Source organism: Phyllostomus hastatus, unplaced genomic scaffold (genome assembly GCF_019186645.2).
Source record: "Phyllostomus hastatus isolate PE091 unplaced genomic scaffold, TTU_PhHast_1.1 phas_contig_133, whole genome shotgun sequence".
Lineage (NCBI taxonomy): Eukaryota > Metazoa > Chordata > Mammalia > Chiroptera > Phyllostomidae > Phyllostomus > Phyllostomus hastatus.
Window position 1 is genome coordinate 1,037,195 of NW_025333577.1, and position 27,806 is coordinate 1,065,000.

General features: G+C 44.8%; 1 protein-coding gene across 6 annotated transcripts in view; it reads left to right on the forward strand.

Moving 5' to 3' along the window:
- LOC123826607 (small integral membrane protein 17-like) overlaps positions 1-27,806 on the forward strand; it is a 52,693-nt gene that overhangs the window by 17,970 nt on the left and 6,917 nt on the right. For 3 of the 6 annotated variants that reach the window (XM_045850642.1, XM_045850653.1, XM_045850637.1), the window contains exons 2-4: positions 1,130-1,198; positions 7,029-7,155; positions 12,531-15,949. In XM_045850642.1, the coding sequence (XP_045706598.1) occupies positions 1,151-1,198; positions 7,029-7,155; positions 12,531-13,837 (1,482 nt within the window). In that variant the 5' untranslated portion in view covers positions 1,130-1,150 and the 3' untranslated portion in view covers positions 13,838-15,949. Of the gene's footprint in view, positions 1-1,129; positions 1,199-7,028; positions 7,156-12,530; positions 15,950-20,938; positions 21,051-27,806 lie in introns of those variants that run through there. The other 3 variants (XM_045850658.1, XM_045850660.1, XM_045850669.1) reach the window with 3 other exon arrangements.

Genomic DNA, 27,806 nt, shown 5'->3' on the forward strand with positions numbered 1-27,806 from the left:
AGTCCAGACTCGATGCAATTCACGTTTTCTCTTACAATATTAAAAAGATGATGATATTATCAAGGGCTCATACAGATGTCAGGGTCCCTGGTCCCACTGTGCCTCCTGGGTAAGTTGGCTTTGGGGGCTTCCTGGTCCTGCAATAGCAGCCTGTGTTATTGCCCTCGTGGAGCAGGGATATGAGACAGAAACTGTCCACACAGAATACATTTATAAGAATTCTGTGTAAAAAATCATGAAGTCACTGCACACAGGGATATAACATAACTCCTGCTTCTGGGAGGCGACCTGGAATTTGAGGTGGACACCTGGCATTTATCCATATATACAGGTTTGGTTGGTTCATTGGTAGGTTGCTATTTGGTTCTAGGAACAGTGCTACAGTAAACATCATTTATATGGTTATGTATTTGTTGATTTTTAGAAAGGGAGATAGAGAGAAGCATTGATCAGTTGCCTCCCACTGGCACCCTAACCTGTGATCAGGAATGAAACCCACAACCAAGGACCAGGCCACCACCTGGGATTGACCCTGACCTTTTGAGTTCAGGATGATGCTCCCACCAGTGCAGTCACACGGCTCCAGGCTCTGTACATGTGTTTGATTAGTGAGCCTCACAGTAACCCCAGGAGATCTGGAGGGTGTTTTGGTGTTGGGATGTCTTCTGGGTCAGGGCCAGCACTCAGACCCAGGGCAGAGGCTGAGGGTGCCTGTTCCTCCCTCCAGGCTGTGGGAGTAGCTGTGTGTACATGGTGTGTGTTGGGGGAGCGTCAATGTGTGGGTGTGATGTGTGCAGGAAGCACATGGACCCTGATATACTCAGCTCAACCCTAATCCCACCCTTTACCTTCTTGGGCACATTTCTTATCTTGTGGGCCTCAGTTTCTTCATCTGTGAAATGGGGTGAGTGGAAATAGCCCCCACTGTGTAGGGTGTGGGGAGGATTAAATCAGAGATGTTTGTCCAGTGCCTTGGATGCATAGGCCTCCCGCATGCATTTACTATTAATGTGTGTGTGTGTCCCTGTCTGACTGTCTTCTAGTGGGTATCGGTGTGTTCTGTCTGCACTATGGGTCAGGCCTTGACCTGGTCTCTCACTGTGCCTTTCTCTTTCTTCCCCTTACACAGCACCCTCATCCACTGGTCACCATGGGCACTGGAAGGATGGCCACCCAGCCACTGACCACGAAGGCCCTGGTGAGTCATGTCACCCTTTCAACCCTCCTTCCTTAGGGTCAGGCTTCTGGACAGTGATGACCCTCTGCAAGTCCAAACCCCTCAGGGTCCAGGCCCATGTACAGGTCTCCTGGGGTTGTGTCCACCCTGAGTTGAGAGAGCCCTGTCTTGACACTGGCTGTTTTCTACTACAGGGAACAGAATAGCTTGGGAGTGACCTGTCTTACCCTGGAGGCTCTCAGGAGACACCAGTGGGCACCTGGGAAGTGGTGGCTTAAATATATTTGATAAAATGTGACAGAGGCTCCGAGCAGGGCATGCTTGGTGAGGGACCTTCAGAAGTGGGCAGGCGGCACTGAATGGGAGGGGACTGGATAGGGATGGGTGGAAGACGTCTGTAGTGAGGGACCCATGAATGTCTCTGGTTGTGGCCATGTTTTATGATGCTTTAGTGGGGGGCTATTTGTGGTATTTTTTTTCTAAATTTCATTCTATGGAAGAAATACTTTATAATAAAAACATACAGATGTAGTAGCTAAGTTTGTGAGAGGAGCATCTTGGTATGCCAAAGTTGTGAGTTTGATCCATAGTCAGGGTACATATGAGAAGCAATGAATTTAACAGTATGTGGAATGACATCTCTTTCTCTCTCTGTCTCTCAAATCAATACTTTATATACATATATACATATATACATATCTGGGAGTGAATCTTTTTTTATCATCGCCAGATGAAGTGTTCACTGAGTTTTAAGGAGAGAAGAAGAGAGTTAGAATCATAGATGTGAGAGAGAAACATCAATCAGTTGCCACCCGCACACTTCCTAACTCTGGATGAAACCCACATTTGATGTACTGGATGATGCTCCAACCCACTGAGACACCTGCCCATGCTTGAATAAATCTTTTCCCTACATTGTGTATGGATTTTTTGTTTTGTTTTTCTTCTTTATTTTCTTTTACTTTTTAATAGATTTTTTAAAAAGATTTTATTTATTTTTAGAGAGGCAAAGGAAAGGAGGAAGAGAGGTAGAAAAACATCAATGCGTGGTCGCATCTTGCACACCCCTACTGGGGACCTGGCCTGAAACACAAGCATGTGCCCTGACTGGGAATTGAACCCAGTGACTTTTGGTTCTCAGGCCAGCACAATCCACTGAGCCATACCAGCCAGGGCCTGTTTTCTTTCTTTTTTTTTTTTAAATTATGGAGGGTGGAGCAACTGTGTAAAGGTTTTATTTATATTTTAGGGAGAGGGGAAGGAGGGAGAAATAGAGGAAGAGAAACATGGATGTACAAGACAAACATCAATGGGTTGCCTCTTGTTCATCCCCAACTGGGGGCCTGGCCTGCAACCCAGGCTTGTGCCCTGACTGGGAATCAAACAGGAGAGTTTTTGGTTCACAGGCCAGGGCTCAGTCCACTGAGCCACACCAGCCTGGGCTTTATGATTTCTTTGCTGGCGATTCCTTGCACAGGAACCTTGAGGTGAGTATTTTTAAGGCCTTTCAGAACTGTTCATAATTACGAGTTAGGACAGTTTATTCTCAAGCCACTGTGCAGCAGGGGCTGCCAGTATTTCACATTGCAGTTTATTGGGTGCTTATTTTGCTTACTGAATATTAATAACAAGTGGTATAAGCTATCCTCGTCATTGGTGGCAACTGATGTCATGTCTTTCTGAGTAGCATCATTTGTGGCATTAGTGAGGCTTGTTTTGTAGAAAATGTTTATTTGCCATTTATGTATATGGGCAAATTATTCTGTGCTTTGCTGGTCCTCAGGAATCTTAGTATTCTGGAAGGTTTTTATTGTTTTAAGATTTTATTTATTTTTAGAGAGAAGGGAATGGAGGGAGAAAGAAAGGAAGAAAAACATCGATTGGTTGCCTCCCATATGTGCCCAAACTGTGGACCACACCCTCAACCTTTGGTGGACAAAGTTTCAGTCAGCTGAATCACTCTGTGAGGGCTGGATATTTCTTATCAGTGGAATCACACAACATGTGGTTTTTGTATCTGGCTCTTTCCCCTGAGCATCATGTTTCTGATGTTCCTCTATGTTGTAGTAAGAGTCTCTTTTCATGGCTGTATACTATTCCACTGTACAGGTAGACCCTGTGTGTGCACATTTATCAGGTGGTGTACACTTGGGTTGTTTCCACTTTTTGGTTGTTATTAGCAATGCTGCTGTGAACATTCATGTACAGTTTTTGTTTGAGGTTCTTATTTCTCTGGGTGTAGTAGTTGAAATTAATGGATCATTTGATAACAGTACATTTAACTCTTTAGGGAATGATCTGACTGTTTTCCAACGTGTCTGCACCATGATGTCTCCACTGTTACCTTCTCTATGATGGTTGCCTTGGTTTCCTCCTTCACCAACATTGTTTAGAATTTCCTCATGGTTGTCATTTTTGTGTGGTTGGGGTTTAGGGGTTCAATTTCTTTTTCTTATTCTCTTTTAGTCTAATTATATTCTGATTTTTCTAAAAAATAGAGCCTGACCTGGCTTGAGGCTCAGCTGGTTAGTGCATTGTCCTTTATACCAAAATGTTCTGGGTTTGATCTCTGGTTGGGGCACATGCATGAGGCAAACAGATCACACATTCTCTCTCTCTCTGACCCTGCCTTCCTCATACTGTAAAATCATTAAATATACCCTGGGGTGAGGATTAAAAAAATAGAGCCTAATTTCAGTTGTATGGAACTGGGTGAGGTTTTTCCTTGTGGAAGTGGTTTGTGCCATTAGACAAGAATCCATAACAGATGGAGCCCTAGAAGGTGAGGCCTCAGACACGTGTCCACAGAGCACTCAGAGGGCTTTGGTGCATGTGGAGGGACCCCATGTCTTTTTTTTTTTAATTTTTAAAAATATATTTTATTTATTTATTTTTAGAAAGAAGGGAAGGGAGGGAGAAAGATGGAGAGAAACATCAATGTGTGGTTGCCTCTTGCATGCCCCCCACCAAGGGCTTGACCTGGTCTGCATCCCAGGCATGTGCCCTAACTGGGAATTGAATTGGTGACACTTTGGTTGCAGGCCAGCACTCAGTCCACTAAGCCACACTAGCCAGGGCAGAATCCCCATTTCTAGGGGAATCTCCCCACTTTTCTGAGGCAGGCCCAGTTCAGTTCTCACCTCCACACCGTTGATGTACAGTGTAGGCTCCCAGATGCCCAGGACCTTCTGGTTTTCAACCTGTCCCAGCCTGGGCTTGGTGCATACACTCTGCTTGGTAAAAATTTCATTGAGTGAATTCATTCAGTTGGGAAGACTTCGGGAAGATTTCCTCCAAGATGTATATATGTAAAACATTAAAATGAAATAAGTACCACAATAAAGTGGGGCTAGAGGAAACTTTGGGAGGTGATAAAGTAAAAGACACATTTTTCATTTTCACCAATAACTTTATTGATTTGGATATTTTAAGTATGTCAGCTATCTCGGGCTATTGGCTTCCAGTGGGTAGAGGCCGGGGTGCTGCTAAATATCTTCCAACGCATAAGACAACACCTGAGCAAAGAATTATTTTGCCAAAATGTCAATAGTACCAAGACACTTTGCCAACCACTTATGACACATTAGATCAGTCATAGCATGTTCTCTATATACTGCTCAAATCTTTTGCATTTTAGTTTTATTTATACCTCTCATAATAATCAAACAAAATACGTCAGAAGTGTTACATATTTTCTTCTATCTTCACTATGAAATGGCTGCACAAAAATTCACTAATTTTTATAAGTTTTTTATAAATGCATGCTGATAATGCACGCTAATATGACAACTGTTACAATAAATTGTTTCCAATGAAGATAAGGACAACTAAGCACTATTATATCCAGTATACAGAAAAAATATAACAGACTTTTTGGCCAATGAAATACTTCCAAATTTGTCAAATTCTATACCTCTATAATATGCAGCATTTAGTATACCAATCATACTTAATTAAGTGGTTTAAAAAAAAAGAAATTATTGCCCTGGCTGGGTAAGGGCAACAACCTTGTTGGAGTATCATCCTGTGAACCAAAAGGTTGCGGATTCGATCCCCCGTCAGGGTGTGTTTAGGAGGCAGTTGATTGATGTTTCTCTGTCACACTGATGTTTCACTTTCTCCCTGTTTCTATCCCTTAAGTCAGTAAATATACAGAAAAGGATTACAAAAGAAAGAAATTTTTCCCTTTTCCTTACCAAAGGATGAATGGAGCAAAGAATCAAAAAGAATAATGTAAAATAGGTATTAATGATAAGGAACATATAAAAAAAGATATATGAAATGTCCTACTAATTAAATGAAAAGAGCAATAATTGACATTTCCGAGGTCTTCCTGCAGCCAAACCACACTGTGGAATCACAGACGTGTGACCTCATTTAACCTCATAGCAGCTACAGAGTGGGGTATTGTTACTAGGAGGTCCATTGAACTAAGGGGCTCAGAAAGTTTAAGACAGTTGTGTGATGAAACACAGCTGAGGAGGTTGGGGACAGAGGCAGAATTTCATTGCAGGCTCCCAAGCCCAGTCTGTGAACCACTGACTGCCTGGTATTCTCCTTCATCACGTGGTTGTGGTCCCAAGACAGAGGCAGCCAAGGTGAGCCCAGAGTCCCTGGCAGGTACTTGGAGCACAGAGGGATTGGCCCGCAGGTGAGGCCTCCTCTTAGGGAGGGTGAACCGTGGTTCATGGTCTATGACAGATATGTTACTCTGCTTGAGTGAGGGGCTGCCCTAACAAGCACCAGAGAAAGGGAGGCTTGAACAACAGGAATCAGTTTTCCCACAGTTCTGGGGTGTGGAAGTTGAAGTTCAGGCCTCAGCAGGGCACTGCCCCCTCTGAGGGCACCAGAGAAAGGTCTATTCCCAGCATGACTCCCAGCTCTTGCTAGTCCAGGGCCTCATGTCACTATAACCTCATTCACACATGATGTGTCCCTGTGTGCATGTCTCTGTGTCCAAGTTTCTCCTATTTATAAAGACATTAGTCCTATGGCCTTAGGGGCCACCCTTCTCCAGTGTGACCTCATCTAACTCAATATACCTGCAATATCCCTATTCCCAATCAGGTTCCATCCTGTGGTACTGAGTGTAGGCACTTCCACACAGGAACTCAACATGAAACTGAACTGGTAACATGACTTAGACTAAAACCTGGCTCTGAGGAACACCCAGTGAGTGACAGGTGTCTTTACTGCTGTGTTGATGACATTGTGGTCATCATGTCCTCTCGTCGTCCAACAAGCTTCTGAGCCACATTCAGTTCCTGCACAGGGAGGGTCATGGCATAAGATCCTCAGTGCTCAGCTGCCTTTTAAGCCTCAGATCTTGACCCACCTGCCCCTAACTGGAATATCCCCCTAACGACCCAACCACAGACCACCCTTTCCAGCGCCAGGATGTCTGCTACAGCTGCCCTTGCTCTGAGCTGTCATGATGGCGTTGACTAGTTGTTCTGAGATCTTCCATTTGACAGGTGTGAGATGATATCTGAATGGGGTTTGAAGTTGTAGTTTTCTTGTGAATAGTGATGTTGAGTATCTTTCATTGGTTTGTTGGTCATATTCATGTCCTCTAGGGAGAAGTGTCTATTCAGGCCCTTTGCCCATTGTATAAGTGGATTGTTTCTGTTTCTGGTGAGCAGCCCTGTGGTTTATTTGTCTCTCTGAGGACCATCCAGTGTGCTTAGGCACCAAGGATACTGAGTGGTCAGGCCCTTCAGAGCTCTGAACCTTGTCAACACCACGTCAGGTGCATCCTGTGTGCCTTTGTGATCTTTTCTGCCTTTCTGGTCACATCCCCAACTTCTGTGAGGAGGGCCCTGTGGTGAGTGATGTGTGCTTCCTCTTACAGGAGTCTGTGGCGTTCAGGGATGTGATGGTGGACTTCACCCAGGAGGAGTGGCAGCAGTTGAAGCCTGTTCAGAAGGACCTGTACAGGGATGTGATGATGGAGATCTACTGGAACCTGGTCTCGCTGGGTAAGGGGGCAGCTTCACTGCATTACTCACCATCTGCTTGTCACTTCAGGATGACACACAAATAGAAAAGGTGGACAGATCTGACTTGGTAGGACATTCAAGTTACTTGAAGCTAAAAGTAAAGTTGATAGGTGATGAAGTAGGGAACAGTATGTACTGTATGCATAACAGTCAGAGGATTATAAATACATAAAGAGCTCTTAAGAATAAATGAGAAAAAGACTGAATGAATGATAGAGAGATGGATCTAGCTAATGAGCATGCAACTCCCAGATGTAGATATGCATGGAGTTACACTTTACACAAGATTTATAAACCTTACTAATAGTCAAAGAAGTACCAGTGGAGTCACAGAAATATAGTTCTTGTCCATGATGTACACAGAGATGAAAAAGAATACCATCCCTGGCCCACTGTGGCTCATTTTGTCATCCCATACACCAAAACGCTGTGACTTTGATCCCCAGATGGGTACTTACAGGAAGCAACTTACGTGGAAGCAAGGATCCATGTTCCTCTCTCTCATCAATTTTCTCTCTTTCTCTGCCTTTCTCCCCATCTCGTCCTCCTCACCCACCTCCATCCTCCCTAAGTATATCCTGGATGAGGTATAAAAAAAAGAGTAACATCATCCTGTATTATGAGGGTGCAGGGAAAGGGACTCCTCACTTTAGGAGCATGAATTGGGACAACTCATTTGGAAAACAGTTTGGTGTTTTCACCTAAATTTCAAACGATTCCATTTCTAGAATATAGCCTTAAAATTTTTTCTATAAGTGTGCAGAGTTTTTCCATAAGAAGAAAAATCAAGAGAAATGCTGTAGGTGCCCACCTATGAGATTCACCAAACAAATCATTGTGTAGCAATACCATGGCTATGATGATGTTCTTCCAAGATGAACACTCTTCGAGGTCACTGATACAGAAACATGTGCCTGGATAATATTTTCAGGAAAACAGTAACTTGCAGAATTAGTATATGGTCCCATTTCATTAACAACTTTTCTGGAGGTTTACCTGATCTCCAGTAAACTGCACATAGTTAAAGTGAACAATTTGATGTATTTTAACATTTGTATCTGTCGAAGACATCAGACGTGTCCATTATCCCAAAAAGTTCTTTCCTTCCCCCACCCTCCATCCCTTGGCCACCACTGTGGTTTAGTTTGCCTGTTCTAGGATTTCATGTATATGGAATCACATGGCACATACACTTTTATTTTTATCTGATTTCTTACATTTGGCATCATTTCTTTGAGGTTTGCCCACATTGTCCATGTGTATCAAGAGTTCCCTCCCTTCCTTCCTTCCTTCCTTCCTTCCTTCCTTCCTTCCTTCCTTCCTTCCTTCCTTCCTCCCTTCCTCCCTTCCTTCCTTCCTTCCTTCCTTCCTTCCTTCCTTCCTTTCTTTCTTTCTTTTCATTCTTTCTTTCCTTTTGTTTTTAAATCCTCACTGGAGGATATGTTTATTGATTTGAGAGAGAGAGAGAGAGAGAGAATGAGAAAGATCAATCAGTTGACTCCCATTCAGGTCCTGACCTAGGATCAAACCAACAAAATCCTTTCTGCTGAGAATGGTTGGGTCATGCAAATGTGCATATTTTACATTTTCAAAAGCTGTCAAACTTTTTTCAAAGCCTTTGTTTTGTTTTTTATATATCTACCAGTACTCAGGGGGAATTTCATTGCTTTGTGTGCTTGTCAGAACTCAACATGCTGAGTCTCTCTCCCATTGCAGCCATTCTCATGGGTGTACAGTCTTACTGCACTGCAGCTGGCAGCTGGTACTGAAAACCTTTCAAGGTGCTTCTTTGCCATCAGCATATTCTCTTCAGTGAAGTGTCTGATTCAAGTCTTTTTAAAAAATATTTTATTTATTTTTAGAGAGGGGAAGAGAGAGAGAGAGAAACATCATTGTGTTGTTGCCTCTTGCACACCCATCACTGGAGACCTGTTCTGCAACCCAGGCATGTGCCCTAGACTGGCAACTGAACAGGCAAACCTGTGATTTGCAGGACGGCACTCAATCCACTGAGCAACACCAACCAGGGCTGGTTCAAGTCTTTGGCCTGTGTGTTTAGCTGGGTTGTTTGCTTTTTTATTATTCACTTTTCAAAATTATTTACATATTTTTTGTTGTTGTTAATTCTTGTTTTAAGTCCTTTATCAGATATGTGCTTTGCAACTATTTCTCCTACTCTTTGGGTATTTTTTTCTCTTCCTCACTGGCATCATTTGGAATGCAAACATTTTTAATGGTGATGGGGTCTAGTTATTTATTTTGTTTTGCTTGTGCTCTTGGTTTCATATCTGAGGGGCCATTGCCTTACCTACCACCATGAAGATTTACTTCTCTTTTGTCTACAAGTTTTAGAATTTTAGCTACTTATTTAGGGGTTTGGTCCATTTTGAGTTAATTGTTGTGAATGTTGTATAAAGGAGCTAAGGTCACTGTTTTTGTTTTTTAAATGAAGTTCATTGTGGTGATGTTGGCTAATGGGATCCAATAGGTTTCAAGTGTACATTTCCATGATAAATGATCTGTATGTTACATTGTGTTCCCACTACCCAAAGTCACATCATCTTCAATCATCACATGTTGTGCTCTTTTGAACGTGCATACCCAGGTTCCCCAGCACCATTTGTTGATGAGCAGAAGTTTGTAATTTGATGAAATCCAGTTTTTCAATTACTTTCTTCAGGTTTGCAGTCTGACCACATTCACAAAGGAGACTCTTCTCTCCAATCTCTGCAGCCACAGACCAGTTATGTCCCCAGTGTATCTCAGACGCATGGGCCCCAAACACATCCATTGTCCCCCTCCTTCCCTCTTCCCCCTGGAAAGTTACCCTCAGCCTCCATGTCCCAGGCCACCACCTTCTCTGACATCTGGCATCACCTCCCCGTATCTCAGGGTCATGAAACCAGGATCACTGTACCTTACGTGCTTCTCAAATCCTTTCCTCCAGGATAGAATAGTTAGAGGGGCCAGACAGTGACTCAGGGATGGCACTGCAGTATGGAATGTGCTGGGTGATCTTGAGGGTGTGGCTCCATTCTCAGAGGCTCAGTTTCCCCATCTGTACATTGGGAGTAATCTTACCAGCACCTAGTCATGTGCTGTGAGGGGTACTTCCTACCATGCCCACACGTGGCCAACACTCATTGAAGGTTTATCAGGTGCCTTCTGTGTGCTGGACACTGTGTGGGAGCTGAGGACTGGTGAGACCCTTGCCTTCATGGAGGTCACCTCCCGCTCTGGGAGCTGGCAGTGCGCACATCAAGGAAGAGAGCCTGTAATGGGTGCTCACAATGACACAGGCGAGAGAGAGGCAGGCACTAGCTTCCTTTTCACAGTAGGGTAGACGGAGAAGGCCTCCTTGTGGGGAACAAAGGCTCACTGAGGCTTGAGCTCCCATTGGAGTAGTTGGGGTAAGGGCAGGAACAAAGGCCCTGAAACAGGAAGCACTGGGCACACACAAGGAAATCAGAGGGAAACAAGGATGAGTAGGGCTGGATTGCAGACAGGGGTAGGGAAGAGGGAATGTGTTGCCTCTGGACACCAGGATACTGGGAAGATGCTGGAAGGTTTGGTCTGACTTGGAGGTCCTCTTCCCACGGAGTGGACCTTGGGTTGTAGAGAGGGGAAGAGACAGCTGCATTGGCAGCAGTGGTGGTGTGTCCAGTTCACGTTGTTGTCATGTGTGGTAGCATTTGTTAACAGTGTGGACAGTGGGAGGGAATGGGTGAGTCAAGGATGATGCTAAATCTTTTTTTTTAATTATAAAAAATTTGTTTCTTTTTAAAAAGCTCTTTGTTTATTTATTTTTTTTTAGAGTGTGGGGGAAGTGGAAAGAGAGGGAGAGAAACATTGACATGGTAGAGAAACATCGATGGGTTGCCTCTTATATGCCCCAACTGGGGACCTGACCCATCTCCCTTGCACGTGCCCTGACAGGGACTCAAACCTGCAACCTTTTTGTCTACAGGCCACCTCTCACTCCACTAAACCACACAAGCCAGGGAAAAATTTATTTTCTCAATGGTTATAAAACATATATAACATAAAGTTAACTGTTTAACTATTTTGACGTGCACAGTTCCATGTGTGAAGTACAATCTTATGTTCAACCATCACCACCATCATGACCAGAATTCTTAATTGTCCTTTATTCTATACAGCTGACAATCTGTCACCTGTAAAGAATAGCTTCCCCTTTTACTTCCCCAAGCATGGGCTCCCATGTACTTTCTGTCTGTATCAATTTGATGGTTTTACTTGCCTTATATGAGTGGAATCATATAGTACTGGCCATTGTGTGTCTGACATATTTTGCTAAGTTCTTTGTATTATTTGGGACTGGAGGTTCTGAAATCAGGTTTCACATCCAGTGTGTTAGGTTGGTGTACTGGACAGGGTGTCCATTAGGCCTTGGATTATTCCTCAGCCGAGCTCAGAGAGGGGGTCTGGGTAGGGTCATCTATTTAGGAGATGTCAGCATAGAGAAGAGACACAAATCTGGCCTTCTAGTACTCAGGGGATGGTGTCAAACTCGTATGTTGTGGGGCCAGTGGGGGCTTAAATGGGAGACGAAGGACAGCTGCTTACTGTTTCTGCTTTCTTTGTTGCCTCTCAGGAAGGAGGGCTCCATGTGGCCAGATCTTCGCTGTTTGAATGAGATTCTCCCCAAAGTTCTCACAGTTTTTAATGTTGGGAAGAACCCTGATGTCCATGTGCAGAGTCCAGAACCCGGTATAGTCCCCTAGGTGGGAACAGTGATTGAGGATCCCACGGGACACACTCAGGAGAGGACTGGAGCAGCTGTGGTTGGCAGGAAGGGACAAGTGTGCAAAGAGGAGGGTGAGAATTCAGTAGCCAGGGCCGGGACACTCCTGGGCAGCATAGGAAGGTGGGAGCCTAGCTGGCCTGTGGTGACACAGAGAATGATCAGCACACCTGCATGTGAGTCAGTTCTTACTTTACTGTTTCTAATTACAGTCAATGGTTTGAGAAGCACAGCTGGTGGGGGGCATGCAGGATGAGGCTGGGAAGCCAGGAACAGGGTGCAGTGAACCCTCACTGGGTTTGCAGGAACCTTGAATCTGCTCCTCCAAGCCCGCTCTCCTCCTTTTTCTCTAAAGGTCTTACTGCCCAGCTCTGAGCTCCCTGGCTACCTTTGCACCCACTTCCAAGGAGACCTTTCTTGGTCTGTGCTCACCTCCATACAATATATTGTCTCAGCTCACTGCTTCCTTTTGCCCTCTGTCCCCTGATGGTTTGTTCACTACTCTCAGCCTGTACCTTGTGTCTTGGGAAGATCCTCTCTGCCTTGGTTAACTACATGTGTGTCCTCATCTCTTTCCCCCTCCCCTCAGACTTGGAGACTAGACCTGACACAAAAGAATCAGACCCACAGGAGAACAGCTGTGAAGACAGACCATCCATTGCTGTAGTGGCCAAAAGACCTATGAAGAATGGTGACGGGAATTGTGCTTGTGAAGGAGCAGGGTCACAGGAAGACTGGGTGGGATGGGAACAGGGGAACCCAAGAACCTGTCTGGGGCCATTGGACAAATCCTACACGTTAGCCCCTGAATGTCGTGAATTTAAGGCATTTGTGCCCCAAAGCCTCATGCCAGCCCCACTGAGATCTGAAGGACCAAGAGGATCAGGGAAGTACCTGTTCACCACATGTAGGAATAACTCAAGTACTTCAAGCCTTGGACCTCGCTCCAAATTCAGCACAGATAAGAAGTCCTGCAATAACAGGGACTATGGCAAGACTTTCAGCTGTAGCTCATCCCCAAAAGAACAGCAACAAATCCATAACAGGGAGAAGCCCTTCCCCTGCACCACATGTGGGAAGCAGTTTACCTCTGGGCAGTCTAATGTCACCCTCCACCAGTGTGTGCATACTGGGGAGAAGACATACAAGTGTGGGCAGTGCAGCAAGGCCTTCAGGGAAAACAGAAGCCTAATTGCACACCAGAGGATGCACACTGGGGACAAGCCGTATTCATGTGAGTTCTGTGGAAAGGCCTTCACCCGAAACAAATACTTCATCAAGCACCAGAGCATACACACTGGGGAGAGGCTATATCCTTGTGTGGAGTGTGGAAAGGCTTTCAGCCAGAAATGGAAACTCAACCTACACCAGAGGATACACACTGGAGAGAAGCCTTACCTGTGCAGGCAGTGCAGCAAGACCTTCACCCGGAATAGGAGCCTCATAGTGCATCAGAGGTCACACACAGGGGAGAAGCCTTACAAGTGTGCAGAGTGCAACAAAGCCTTCAGTGATAACAGGAGCCTCATCCTGCATCAGAGGACACACACAGGGGAGAAGCCATACAGGTGCAGTGAGTGCAGCAAGGCCTTCACCAGGAACGAGTACCTCATCACACACCAGAGGACACACACTGGGGAAAAGCCATACATGTGCGAGGACTGTGGCAAGGCCTTTAGAATGAACAGGAATCTTATAGTGCACCAGAGGATACACACTGGGGAGAAGCCATATGCGTGCAGGGACTGTGGCAGGGCCTTTACCAGGAACGAGTACCTCATCGCACACCAGAGGACACACACTGGGGAAAAGCCTTTTACCTGTCGCCAGTGTGGCAAGTCCTTCAGGCAAAAGTCTTCACTCTGGAGGCACAGCCTTGTGCACACCAGGGGGTAGCCCTACCAGTGCCTCACGCCAGAAGTGCTTCATGGGGTTCTCAACCCTGCAGGAGCACCAAACCAACCACACATTAGAGAAGCCCTATAAGTGTACCCAGTGCAGCAAAGCCTAGGTCAGGAACTTCTTCATCCCTCTCCACCACAGGATGTACATGGGAGACAAGCCCTACACATGGGGCAAGTGCAGAACATCTTGTAGCCTGTCAAGGCTAGCAGGTTCACTTTGGATTCAGGCAGATGGAAAAAAGTTGTGGAGCCCTGGGGATGCTTGACATGCCTTTACTCAATGGTGGGCAATCCATGCATGCTGCAAGCTGCATGTCCCCCTTATATATTAAATACAGACAAAGCCAGTGGAGAGCCAGAATATTGTATAACAGCATGATTCTGTGCCTATGAGCTTTCTCAGTGTTATGGGAACAGATTATTGGACCCGGTCTCAAGGCTATGAGGACATAGCTTACCTTAGTTTCCCAGATAGCTGGATGAGGGAATCAGACTGCCTCCATTTATCCTACACAGAAAACCTTCATCAGGACCTTCAACCTCATGCTACACCAGAGGAGGTTACACACGTATAAGAGGGGCAGGGAATCTCAGAAGCCCCACACTACTGGGAGGTCTTGAGCCCTTGGGCAAGTGCAAGACTTGACATTTGGAGCCCATGGGTAGGACACAAGAAAAGTTATGCCCAGACAGGTCCTAGGGATGTGAGCTTTGGAGATAGCCACACTATGCTCACCATTTGCTTCCATAGCATCTGTATGGCTATGTGGAAAGTAAGTCCCCCTATAGGTTTGGTATCTGGGAGCATGGCCAGGGCCACTGTGGCTGAAGACTGAACTGGGGTAAACTGTTGTATGGGTTTGGACAAGGCATTTCATGTCTCAGGTTTTCTATCTCCTTGATAGTAAAGTGGAGAATTAGGAGGAGGAAGGAAAGGGCAGGTGGGCTCCATGGGGACATTGTCACTTTGTCATACATGCCTGTATGTTTGCTCATTTTCCCCACACCTAGTCCCTTGTTTCCCTGCAACACCAACTGGAGAGTCTCACCCTTGTAATCTGTAGAATTTACCAGGTGGGTCACGAGGAGAAAAACTTTGGAGGGGATTAAGAATTAACAGAAGTTGCTTCATATATCAAAGTTTCTCATAGTGATGTACTAAAAATTCTTTTAAAATAAGACTTTAATTAAATGAGACCAGTGTCATTTTAAACAGTTGCAGGTACAAAACATGCAGGGACCAGTTGTCCTGTCCAAATCAGTATCAGTGATTGGGGAGAGGGAACATGAATACTCCACAGGAACCCCCAGAAACCAGCAACCTACCCTAGTGCACCTGGTCCTCGCAGCCAAGGATTCCTGGCTTGGGAATGGTCACAATACATCTCAGGCCTGTTATCAAAGCAGGTATCCTTGGGGTTTGCTTGTCTCCCATGACAAAGGAGAAATATGAGCAGGAAATTACATCTGTCCATCGCCCCTCCACACATATACTCCCACCAGCAGCATGAGGAGACTCAGTGATATCTTAATCACTGAAACTTTAAGGGAGACCAATGTCATTTTAAACACTCATCAGGGGCAAAAGGTACAGGTACAGGTTTTCCTGTCAAAATGAGTGTCAACACTTGGGGGCAGGGAGTACAAATACTCCTGAGGAACCCCAGGAACCCAGCAATCCCCTCCCCAATGTATGAGGCCACCTGCCTCTCCCAGCCCTGCATTCCTGGCTTGAGAATGATCAGTCCAGGTGGCAGGGCCCAGACCCTCTGCAAGGAGATTGGGCAAAGGGCCCCTCTTGTAGAAACCCAGCTTTGTGGACCCCCACCTTGCAGGGGTGTTTCAGTTACAGCAGAAAAATCCTCTCACATCACAGAATGAGCCCAACCCATCCGCTGCAGGCTGTAACTCTTGGGAAAATAAAGTGCCTTCAGTCAGGCAGGGGAATTAGTCTATGCCTTACTCATAGCCTAGGTCATGTTTTAGTTAATATTTTGTTACTGCTGCTGCCAGCGATCTGTCACCAATAATAAATAGCAAAGGATATAAGAACGGTGCTGTATTACCTGTAACAAATAAGGCATTTATTAATAAATGGGTAATTAGTTACTACTTTTATACTGGTTAATTCTTTCAAATGATTCTGTGAACATACGTAAATGGCTGCCGACGGCCCTGTGGCCTAGCGCTCTACTACTCATCACCAAAAGGTTGCCAACTGGTGATGATCAATACTTAGACTGGCTCCCACTCCTGTATAGTTGCTAGTCTACTGAAGTGCTCCAGTGGGACAGACAGAGCACAGTGTGCTTACCCGCTTGTCCTGAAGCTGGGGTCCTCCAGTGCCTCACCTGGTGAAGCATTGCTCGGATATGCCAAGGTTGAGGGTTTGATCTCTGGTCAGGTCTCATAAGGAAAAAAAAACAAACCCAATAAACCCTTCAATGAGTGGAACAAAAAAATGGATGTCTCTCTCTCAGATAAACAAAAATTTAAAGAAGTGAGGTAGAATCTTTTTGTGGGGTGAACTTTACAGGAGCCTTTACTTGTTGCCACACAGTCTTGCCACCACTGGTGGCTCAGAGGAGGGGACAAGAGTGTCCCTGCCCATGGAGTGATCTCCCTGCAGTCTTACTCCACTGGGATTCCATGATCAGGGGTGACTCAGCTGGGCAGACCGTGGGCTGCACCCAGACAACAGATGGACTTGATTGAGCTCACTCAGTTTATTTTCAATGTAAAGAGTTGTTGTTAGGATATTTTTCATTTACAAGCATCACATTTTATTCATTTAATCCTTCAGAAAAAAAAAAAAGAATATCTGGTTGCCCTGGTTTGTGTGGCCAACTGGATTGAGCATTAGCCTGCAAACTGAAATATCACCAGTTTGATCCCCATTTTGGGCACATGCTTGGGTTGTGGGCCAGGGTCCCAGTTGGAGGCACACAAGAGGCAACAAATTGATGTTTCTCTCACACTGCAGTGCTTCTCTTTCTCCTTTACCCCCTCTCTAAAATAAATAAGACATTTTTTAAGTATCTTATGTGCTGAGGATACTAAGAGGTAGAGACTCAGCAGTTTATTATAAAAATACATTCCCCTATCACCCATGGACATGAACAACAGTGTGGGGACTGACTGTGGGAGGGGAGTCTATGTAAGAAGGGGGCCAAAGTGGAAATAATTGGGACGACGGCAATAACCTAAACAATGAAAAAATTTAAAAATTAAAAAAAATCCCCACTATCATTGAGACCAAATTGCAGAAAGCAAGGGAGAAACGAAAAGATTTTAACATGATAAGTTCTAATTTCTTTAGAGAATTTGGAATATCAAAACCCATTGGGCCAACAACTCCTTTTGAAAACTAGGGCAGAGCCAGAGTTCAGTGGGTGATCAAAAGCTCAAACCAGACACTGAAGGTTTCCTGTCCCTTAGAAAGGAGTGGAGATTATCTCTTAGGGGGAGGGATACACTGCAAGTGTCTGTTGCAATATACAGCACATTGTGGATATTTTATGAATGTGTCTTGAGTGATGGGGGCAGCCTTGGGTTCCTTGGTGACCAGATCTTTGGGTAGAATAAGCATATCCATCCATTCAGTCATCCATTCTAGGGTGGCTGGATTTGTATGGCAGGGGCTCGCTCATTCTTGAAGACCTTGCACCATCCAAAACCTGCATAAGACAAGGCCAACCCTAATGGGATGAATGGCATGTCTCTCCTACTAATGATCTGAAAGTAACAAACATAGTTTACAATTTACACAATTCATCATATTAGAAAGTAAGAATTTTTAGGAAAGTTTAAATTGCATGTCTTCTTGTCATTAAAAAATGCCAAATATCATGACTTCAAATATTTATAATTCAAGTTAGCATAAAATATAGCCATGTTGTATTTTTTTGAAAAAGATTTATTTATTTATTTATTTTTAGAGAGGGAAGGGAGGGAGAAAGAGAGAGAGAGAGAGAGAGAGAGAGAAACATCAATGTGTGGTTGCTGGGGGCCATAGCCTGCAACCCAGGCACGTGCCCTGACTGGGAATCGAACCTGTGATCCTTTGGTTCACAGCCCATGCTCACTCCACTGAGCTATGCCAGCCAGGGCTTGCCATGCTGTATTTTAATAAATGCACTATAATATCCTACTTGTGACCTCTCACCACCACGACATAAAAACCATAACCTGGCCAATAACTCCCATATAGCTGTAGCACTCCTTCAATTTCCCCCAGTGCAAAGTAATCATCATCCTGAATCTTGGCACATCTATGTTTGGTTTTTATATCTGGGGGGTACTTTTCCCCCACAGAAATGTTTTAGAAGCTCCACGTTACTAATTTCAGTCAGGTTGTGACTAAGCTCTACCATCCTGAAAGCCAAAGCTTCCTCTTAAAAGTTACTGTGCAGTTTTTGCCCTCATCTGGTTTTATCCCATGCTCCCCATGGACCAAAGAGCTTTGTGTCTAGACAACAGCAGGGCTCTTTCCCAGGCAGATCTGTTCTTTGGAGAAGTCAGAGGTAGACAGAGCTGTGCGTTCTGCCAAGAGATTCAATATCAGATAGCTCCAGCTGGTCTGAATCAGCACCACGGATAGGTCCCCTGTGAAGTCCAGCACCATGGCCAAGTGTATGGAGAAAGGGTTTAGTGCCAGGGGCAGCTCATCTAGCCTGGTTCAACACTACAACAGGTTGATCTGAAAAGGGGTTCAGCTCTGGCTAGGTTAGTCATTTTGTTTGAGCTTTGTCCCATGCACCAAAATGTTGTGAGTTCGATCCTCTAGGCATATGGGAGATGCAACTGATCAATGTTTCTTTCAAGAGAAAGAGAAATGATGTTTCTCTTCACAGAGAAACATCAATGTTTCTCTCTCTCCCTTCTGATATCCCTAAAAATCAATGAACATATCTTGGGTAAAGATTTTAAATAAAATAATGAAAAGGTGTTCAGCATCTCAAACAGCTTCCACTAGTTGAGTTCAGCAGCAACGGACAGGTCTACTGTAGTGGTTCACCACCATAGGAAGGTCTATCGGGAAAGGAGTTCAGCACCACGGAGAGATCTAACGAGAGAAGGAAGATCAGCACCGCCGCATGGCTGTCAGGAAAAGGGTTGAGCACAACAGGCAGATTTGTGCGGAAAACGTTTTAGCACCACGGACAGGTCTAATGGGGCTGGGAGTTCGTCACCACGGTCAGGTCTGTGGGGGAAGGGTTCAGCACCACGGACAGATCTAAGTTGGGACGGGAGATCAGCACAATGGACAGGTCTTTCCACTGAGGTTCAGTACCTGGAGATTCCGATCTGGGGTTTCCAGCACTGCGGAGAGTGGCAACGTGCCTACTTTCCCGGGGTCCTCTGCTAGTCGCATATGGTCTTCTGAGCACTTTTCTGAGTCCATTTCCTAGCTCTCACCCCAGAATCTCTAATTGCTGGCATCTCAAGAAAGAGGCTCTCTTGGTGTTAACCTTAGAAACACAGGCATCAAATACTTAACATGCCCCAAAGGCAACTCTGGATTTCAAAAAAGTTTTGATTTCTTGATTGATTTTCAAGAGAGAGGAAGAGGGAGAGAGAAACATCAATTTATTGTTCCACTTATGTATGCATTCAGTGGTTGATTCTTTTATGTGCCTTGACTGAGGATCAAACCCTTAACTATGGCATATCAGGACGACCCTCCAACCAACTGAACTACCGGGCCAGGGCGGAATTCTAGATTTTCTTCGTGCACTCAAAATAACAACCATAACCACAACCACAACAACAATTGATCCTAAAGTTGATCCTACTCAGTGTACTACCGGGCACTCAGCTGCTCAGGCTCAAAGTCAAAAAGTTTTCCTTGAGCTCTCAGACCCTCTCACCTCTCACACCCATCCATCAATGAGTGCTCTCATCTCCATCTCCGAAGTATATGTGGAATCTGTCCCCTGCTCACCATCTCTCTGCCACCACCCCATCCCTGCCACCATCATTCTCATTTGGTTTATTGCAACACCCTCCTAAAGGGTCTTCTTCCTCATTGTACCCATTGGCTCTCCTCAAGCAGTCTTCACACAGCAGTTTCAGTGATGCCTTGAAAATGTAAGTCAGGTTCTATCACACCCTTCCTTGGTGCCCTTCCTTCTATGACTTCCCAGAGTGCCCATGGTAACACTCAAAGATGTTACTGTGGCTCTCAGGACCCTGGATGCCTCTCTTGTCTCATCTCCCATCATTCCCTTTCTTGCCCGAACTCTCTGGACACAGGCCAGGAGAATATACCTGCTCCAGATAAACAGGCAAAGGACTGATATCCAGAACATATAAATAAAACCTACAAATCGATAAGTAACCTCTACACAAAGCAGGGAGGGTGTCAACAGGGCATTCACAGAAGAGAAGAGAAACCTGGTCACCAAACATGTAAATTTTCTCCACCTCACCAGCAGAGCAGGGAAATGACGATATCATTACGTAAAAGGAGATCTTTCCTCCATCATCTATGGCTTTATAAAAATAAAATAAAATTTTGATGCGGTCACCTTGAGAGCAATTTGGAGGTAGTCACTGCACTGTCAACGTGAATAATAATAAGAACAGCTATTAGTTACTAAGCAGTATATAGGCATTATTTAATTTTTTACCTTCACTGCAATCCTGCGATGCAGTCAGCATATTATCTGCCCTGAACAGAATGGGAGACTGAGGCGCAGAGATAAGTGACACACACCTAATGACACACTAGCAACAAAGGGCAAAGCCAGCTTCTGACCCCAGGGTTCCCAGGGTCTACCACACCCCTGCCCAACTCCTTCCTTCGCCCTCCCCCATCCCCATTCCGGTTGTGTGAAGTTGATGCCTTATCGGGACAAAGACGAGAACATCTGAACCTATCGGCAGAGTATGGATGGCTCATTCCACTGTGGCCAGCCTCATAGCAAGAAGAACCCCACATCCCACACCCCTGAGCATCGCGGGCTGGCGAGTCGTCACTGTCGCTTCTCCGCTCCCCGCTCCCCACCCCCACTCCGGCAGGCGAGTGCTCTCCGGGGCTGGGACTGGAGGAGGGGAGAAGGCCACCCACCTGCTTCTTCTCTCCTTCCCCCAACCCATCACTAACCCCACCTCCCACCGCAGCCTCCGCGTCTGCGTCTGCGCAGCTGTCAGTTGCTGCTGCGCCAGCTCTGCAGTGCCTGGACGGGGTCTGGTTGGGGAGGGTGAGTCCTCGCAGGGACCCTGCGGGCGGAAGGGGGCGGGGAAATGGGGCTGGGGGCACAGGCGGTGATTCGGCTACGCGCCCGAGAAAGTGAATGCGTGTGAGAAAGTGACTGTGTGTGCTCGCGTGTGTGCCTGGGGTGAGGGGCCAGGGCCACCCCAGGAAGGCGGCTGCGGGGAGGGGTCTCTAGCCCATCTGGTGGGTGGAAGGCTGGGTGGGATCTGTTTCTTGGTCATGGGCTGTCTGTCCACCGGCCAGTGACTTGCCCCTGAATTTAGGCCTTGGCACAAGGAGGGCAGGATGATCCTGCGTCTATGTCTGTGCGCTCTCGTGGGTCCCTGTGAGCACTTGTACTCTGGTCTCGAGTGAGCTCTGTGTCCGTGGGCGCCGTGTGTGTCTGGGTACCCCCCACCCCATGGCTGGGTGCTCAGGGCCTGGAGGCACACAGGGTTCGGCTCCCTGCCCAGCTCCCATTTAGCCCTGTGGCTTTGACCAAGGGCCTTCTCTGTCTATACATTGGAATCATACCGAGTCTACCGCGGAAAACCATTGTGCGCGTTAGATTAGCAAAAGGAAGCAGAGTGCTGCGGTGTCCCTGGACCCCTGGAGCACTGCAGGAACCAGAGCTGCAGTGTTGCGATTACTATTATTGTGGTGGCAGTCATTGTTGTTGTTGCTGCATCTCTGTCCTTTCTTCTCAGGGAGGATTTGTTTGCTGTGTCACCGGGCACACAAGCTGTGAGTGTAAATTCCCTTGAACACGCACCTGGGTGTTCAAGGCCCATTTGTGGTTTCTTGGAAACTTGTCTGTGCTTCCAGCCTTCTCCCCCAACCCCCTGTATCCTACTTGACCCCCTACGTCTTCCCCAACCCACACTGACTTTGCAAATTGGCAGCCCAGGGCCCAGCCCAGCCCCACCACCTGTGCTATTTGGCTCCCAGAGTGTCTTCCTTTTTTTTTTTTTTTTAAATCCTCATCGAAGGATATGTTTGTTGATTTTAGAGAGAGGGAAAAGGAGAGGGAGAGGGAGAGAAACATCTATGTGAGGGAGAAACATTGATTGGTTGCCTGATTCAGAATCAAACCTGTACTTAACCTTTTGGTGTTCAGGGACAATGCTCAAAATGACCCACAGAGCCAGCGTGAGTGTCTTCCTTTTAAATATTTGCAATGATCATTGGCATTTTAAAGTGTGGAAGATGTCACTTAAAAACACAGATTTCCATTGTTCTTGTGAGAAATGAGAAGTCAGGGCACACTGGGCCCTGCATTTTCACTTGGCAAACATTGACCGAGCTGAATGGGCAGCTTCTTCAGACTGGGCACCCGATCTCTCCTTTGCTGCAATCCCCACTACTCCATATGACCTCTCCCCAGACCAGGCATCCTTTGCCATCTGTCCATGTTTTTCCATATAAGAGAGAAGTATTTTCTAGGTTTACAGTCAGGACTTTATAAAAGACCCCATAATGGTGGTGACAATTCAGCCGAACCAGGTTCAAACAACACAACAAAATTCATGCAATGTGTAATTCCAAAAGTCAGCATTTATTTACATGTATATTGACACACACATGTGCGGCAAATCACAGGTGGAGTTACCTAAAATTTAAACGATTTGTATTTTACTTTACTGTTCTGTCTTAGTGGGGTCTAAAATACATTGAGTAATGGGCATGAAGTGTCCAATTCAGTCCTGGTAAAGCTCAGTGAATTTGCACAAATGATACCACTCCTGGGGCCACCCCTCAGATCAAGATATAGAACATCTCCAGGCCCTGGCTGGGTAGCTCAGTTGGTTAAAGCATCGTCCTGTTGCTCCAGGGTTGCAGTTTTGATCCCAGGTCAGGGCACATACAAGAATCAACCCAGGAATTCATAAATGAGTGGAATAACAAAGTAATCTTTCTCTTTCTCTCTCTGATATCAATTTTAAAAATAAAATAAAATAATGATGTAATAAACCTCCAGACCCTCCCCCCCAAAGCTCCCTATGCCCCCCTAAGTGTGACCACTGTTCTGACTTCTATCAACATTGATTCATTTTGCCTGTATCAGGCTTTGATTTTAATCAATAAAATCACACACAAATATATACCAGGTGTCTCTCCTATATTTAGGGTTTTGTGTGTTGTTATGTGTATGTCCTTGTCCCTTTTATCCTGAGTAGTACTCCATTATATGAATAAACTGCGGTTTACTTATCCATTCTCTGGCTGAGAGACATCTGGGTTGTTAACAGTTTTTATTATGGCTATGAGTAGCTTTGACTATGAATGTGAGCAGTTTTGTATGATGAATACAGCTGATGGCAACATTCGTGGACAAGTGTTAGTGTGGACATCGTTTTCATGTTTCTCTTGGTTGAGGATCTAGGAGTGGAAGCACGGGCTGCTGGGGTGACTATGTGTTCTGCTTTAGGAGATTTCACCAAATTGTTTTACAAAGGGATTAAACCAATATACACACTCAACATGATATGGAAACCAAGACATGGAAACAACCTGTATCCATCATCAAAAAAAAAGATAGCCCTGGCTGGTGTGGCTCAGTGGATTGAGCGCTGGCCTGAGAACCAAAGGGTCACTGGTTCAATTCTCAGTCAGGGCACATGCCTGGGTTGTGCGCCAGGTCCCAGGTAGGGGCCACATGAGAGGCAACCATACATTGATATTTCTCTCCCTCTCTACCTCCCTTACCTTCTCTAAAATAAATAAATAAAACCTTTTAAAAAAGATAGATATTTTCTTAAATATCTATAAGGCCATTTACACACTTTAAAAATATCAATGAGGCCCTGGCTGGTGTAGCTCAGTGGACTGAGCACTGGCCTGTGGACCAAAGGGTCACTGGTTTGATTCCCAGTCAGGGCACATGGCTGGGTTGTGGACTAAAAGGCAACCTATCAACATTTCTCTCACACAATGATGTTTCTCTACCTCTCCTTCTCTCTCCCTTCTACTCTCTCTAAAATAAGTAAATAAATAAAATCTTTAAAAAATATCAGTGAGAATTCCTTGATGTCATAAAATACTCAGCCCATAATCAAATTTCCTTGATTATCTCTTTAAAATTGATTTTTAAAAAATTTATTGGTTTTAGAGAGAGAGGAGAAAGGGAGGAGAGAAAGAGAGAACTATCGATTTGTTCCACTTATTGATGCATTCATCGATTGATTCTTGTATGTGCTGTGACTGAGGATCAAACCTGCAATTTAGGTGTATTGGGATGATGCTCTAATCAACTGGGATACCTGGTCAAGACCTACATTTTTTTTTAACATCATGTTTCTTTGAATCAGACTCCAGACATGATCTCACAGGCATTTTTAAAGTTTATTTAATTTCATTTGTTTTAATTCTTGCTTATTCTATTACAGTTGTTGGAAACAGGGAACAGACTCATAGGCATTTGATTGTTGAGTTGCTAACTTTCCTCTCAATCTAGAACATCTGCCTTGTGGTTTTAAAAATATATTTTATTGATTATACTATTATAGTTGTCCCACTTCCTCCCCTTTATTCCCCTCTGCCCTGCACACCCCCTCCCACCCTCATTCCCCCCCTTTAGGTCATGTCCATGGGTCATACATGTAAGTTCTTTAGCCTCTACATTTCCTATACTATTCTTAATCTCCTCCTGTCTATTTTCTACCTACCATTTATGCTACTTATTCTCTGTACCTTTTCCCCCTCTCTCCTCCCTCCCCCCCTCTACCCCCCTCCTACTCCCCCACTAATAACCCTCCATGTGATCTCCATTTCTGTGATTCTGTTCCTGCTCTAGTTGGCTTAGTTTGTTTTTGTTTTTTTTTTGGTTTTTTTTTTAGGTTCAGTTGTTAATAGGTGTGAGTTTGTTGTCATTTTACTGTTCATATTTTTTAATCTTTTTCTTCAATAAGTCCCTTTAACATTTCATATAACAAGGGCTGGGTGATGATGAACTCCTTTAACTTGACCTTATCTGAGAAGCACTTTATCTTCCCTTCCATTCTAAATGATAGTTTTGCTGGACAGAGTCATGTTGGGTGTAGGTCCTTGCCTCTCATGACTTCAAATACTTCTTTCCAGCCCCTTCTTGCCTACAAGGTTTCTTTTGAGAAATCAGCTGATAGTCTAATGGGAACTTCTTTGTAGGTAACTGTCTCCTTTTCTCTTGCTGCTTTTAAGATTCTCCCCTTCTTTTTAATCTTGGGTAATGTAATTATGTGCCTTGGTGTGTGCTTCCTTGGGTCCAACTTCTTTGGGACTCTCTAGGTTTCCTGGACTTCCTGGAAGTCTATTTCCTTTACCTTATTGGAGAAGTTTTCCTTCATTATTTTTTCAAATAAAGTTTCAATTCCTTGCTCTTCCTCTTCTTCTGGCGCCCCTATGATTCGTATGTTGGAACACTTAAAGTTGTCCTGGAGATTCGTAAGTGTCAGCTCATTTTTTAAAAATTCTTGTTTCTGCCCTGGCTGGTGTAGCTCAGTGGATTGAGTGCGGGCTGCGAACCAAAGTGTCGCAGGTTCGATTCCCAGTAAGGGCACATGCCTGGGTTGCAGGCCACGGCCCCCAGCAACTGCACATTGATGTTTCTCTCTCTCTCTGTTTCTCCCTCCCTTCCCTCTCTAAAAATAAATTTTAAAAATCTTTAAAAAATGAATATAAGACCAATAGTTAAAAAAAATTCTTGTTTCTTCAATCTGTTCTGGTTGAATGTTTCTTTCTTCCTTCTAGTTCACACTGTTGATTTGAGTCCCAGTTTCCTTCCCATCACTGTTGTTCCCTGTTCATTTTCCTTTATTTCACTTTTCATAGCCTTCATTTTTTTTTCTCTATTTTGTGACCATATTCAACCAATTCTGTGAGCATCCTGATTACCAGTGTTTTGAACTGTGCATTTGATAAGTTGGCTATCTCTTCATCGTTTTGTTGGTTTTTTTTTTTTTTTTTGGAGTTTTGATCTGTACTTTCATTTGGGCTATTTTTTTTTTTTATCTCAGCAAGGCTGCTATGAAGTAAGGGGCTGAGCCTTGGGTATTCACCAGGGTGGGGCAACCCACATCACTGTGTTGTGATGCTGTATGTGGGGGAGGGGTCTGAGAGGGAACAGTGCTGCTTGACCTTCTCTCTGCTGGTTTTCAGTCACTTCCCCCACTACCCACAATAAAATTGGGACCTTCTGGTGCTGATTCCTGGGTGGGTGGGTTTGTGTACATTTTAGGACCTTGTGGGTCTCTCCAATGAACTCTCCTGTGAGGAATTTCTCCTGCCACCTCAGCCGCCACAGGTGTTTTCAGTTAGAGGCTTTGAGGCTTTATTTCCCCCTGCTGGGACCCTGGGTTGCATAGTTTATCTCGGCCTCCAGTTGTTCCTCCCAGTTTATCTGCACACAAATGTGGGACTGCCCTGTATGCTAGTCACTGCCTTGCTGGGAGTCCTCTCCACCCAGGCTGCCGGTCTTCATCCCTCCTACCACTCTGAATGAATGTTTCTTCTTTAACTCTTTGGTTGTTGTACTTCCATACAGTTTGATATTCTGGCAGTTCTGGTAATTTTTTGTCTCTAAATTTGTTGTTGTCCTTCTTTTGGTTGTGCGAGGAGGCACACTGTGACTACCTATGCCTCCATCTTGGCCTGAAGTCTGCCTTGTGTTTTTTAAATGTAATCTAGCAATTTCTATTTGCATCAACCTAAGCAAGAAGAAAATGTTTATAAGAGGTTTTTGGGTTTTTTTCTTGGTGTTGTTTGGCTTGTTTGTTTGTTTGTTTGTTTTTTCACCAAATGGATTTACTTCTTTTCTTAAAGAAATTACTATAGCCCTGGCTGTGTGGCTCAGTTGGTTAGAGTGTTGTCTCGTGTACTAAAAGGTTGTGGGTTCAATCCCCAGTTGGGGTGTGTACTGGAGGCAACTGATTGATATTTCTGTCTGTCTCTCTCCTCCCTCTCTCACTAATATCAATAAAAACATATTCTTGGGCAAGAATTTTAAAAAATTGCTATGCATGCCCTGACTAGTGTAGCATAGTTCATTGGGCATTGTCTTACAAAGCAAAAGGTCCCAGGTTTGATTCCCGGTCAGGGTACATACCTGGGTTGCAGGTTTGGTCTGTAGTTGGGGCATGTGTGAGAGGCAACTGATAATGTTTCTCTCTCACATCAATGTTTCTCTCCTTCTCTTTCTCCCTCCCTTCTTCTCTCTCTAAGAATAAATAAATAAATAAATAAATCTTTTAAAAAATTACTATTCATGAGGGCAGGCAGAGGGTTACACAAGCTCAGTAATACATACCATTCCTAGAACAAGAATATTAAACCAAAGTTTTTAGATTCTCAGGTAAAGGGTTTCTTAATCATAAGTCATAATTCAGATAGCTTCTTGCAAACAACCTCCTGACTTTTGGTTGACAAGCTATAGAATGAGAACACTGAAGAATATTTGGTTTTAAATGAGACTTTTTAACCTGTACCTGGCAAATGCTTTCTTTTTTTTAATTTATGACAACAAAACAGAACATCTGGGCTACAGGAGGTTGGCAGGAAGCTGGGTACTTTCTGCAGCCAGAGGGATTCTGTATGTGACTGTCTCCTCCTAAAAATCCCAGACTCCATGCTTTGAGACATGGAATGACTGTGTGTGTGTTTCTTTATTTGTCTCCAGAAGCCTTATCATTTCACCATTTGACCCACTGTCTGTCTCTCTCCCCACCAGAATGTAAGCCTCACGAGGGCAGGGAGCTCCATTCCTGTCAAGGCACCTAGAAATAGTGTCTGC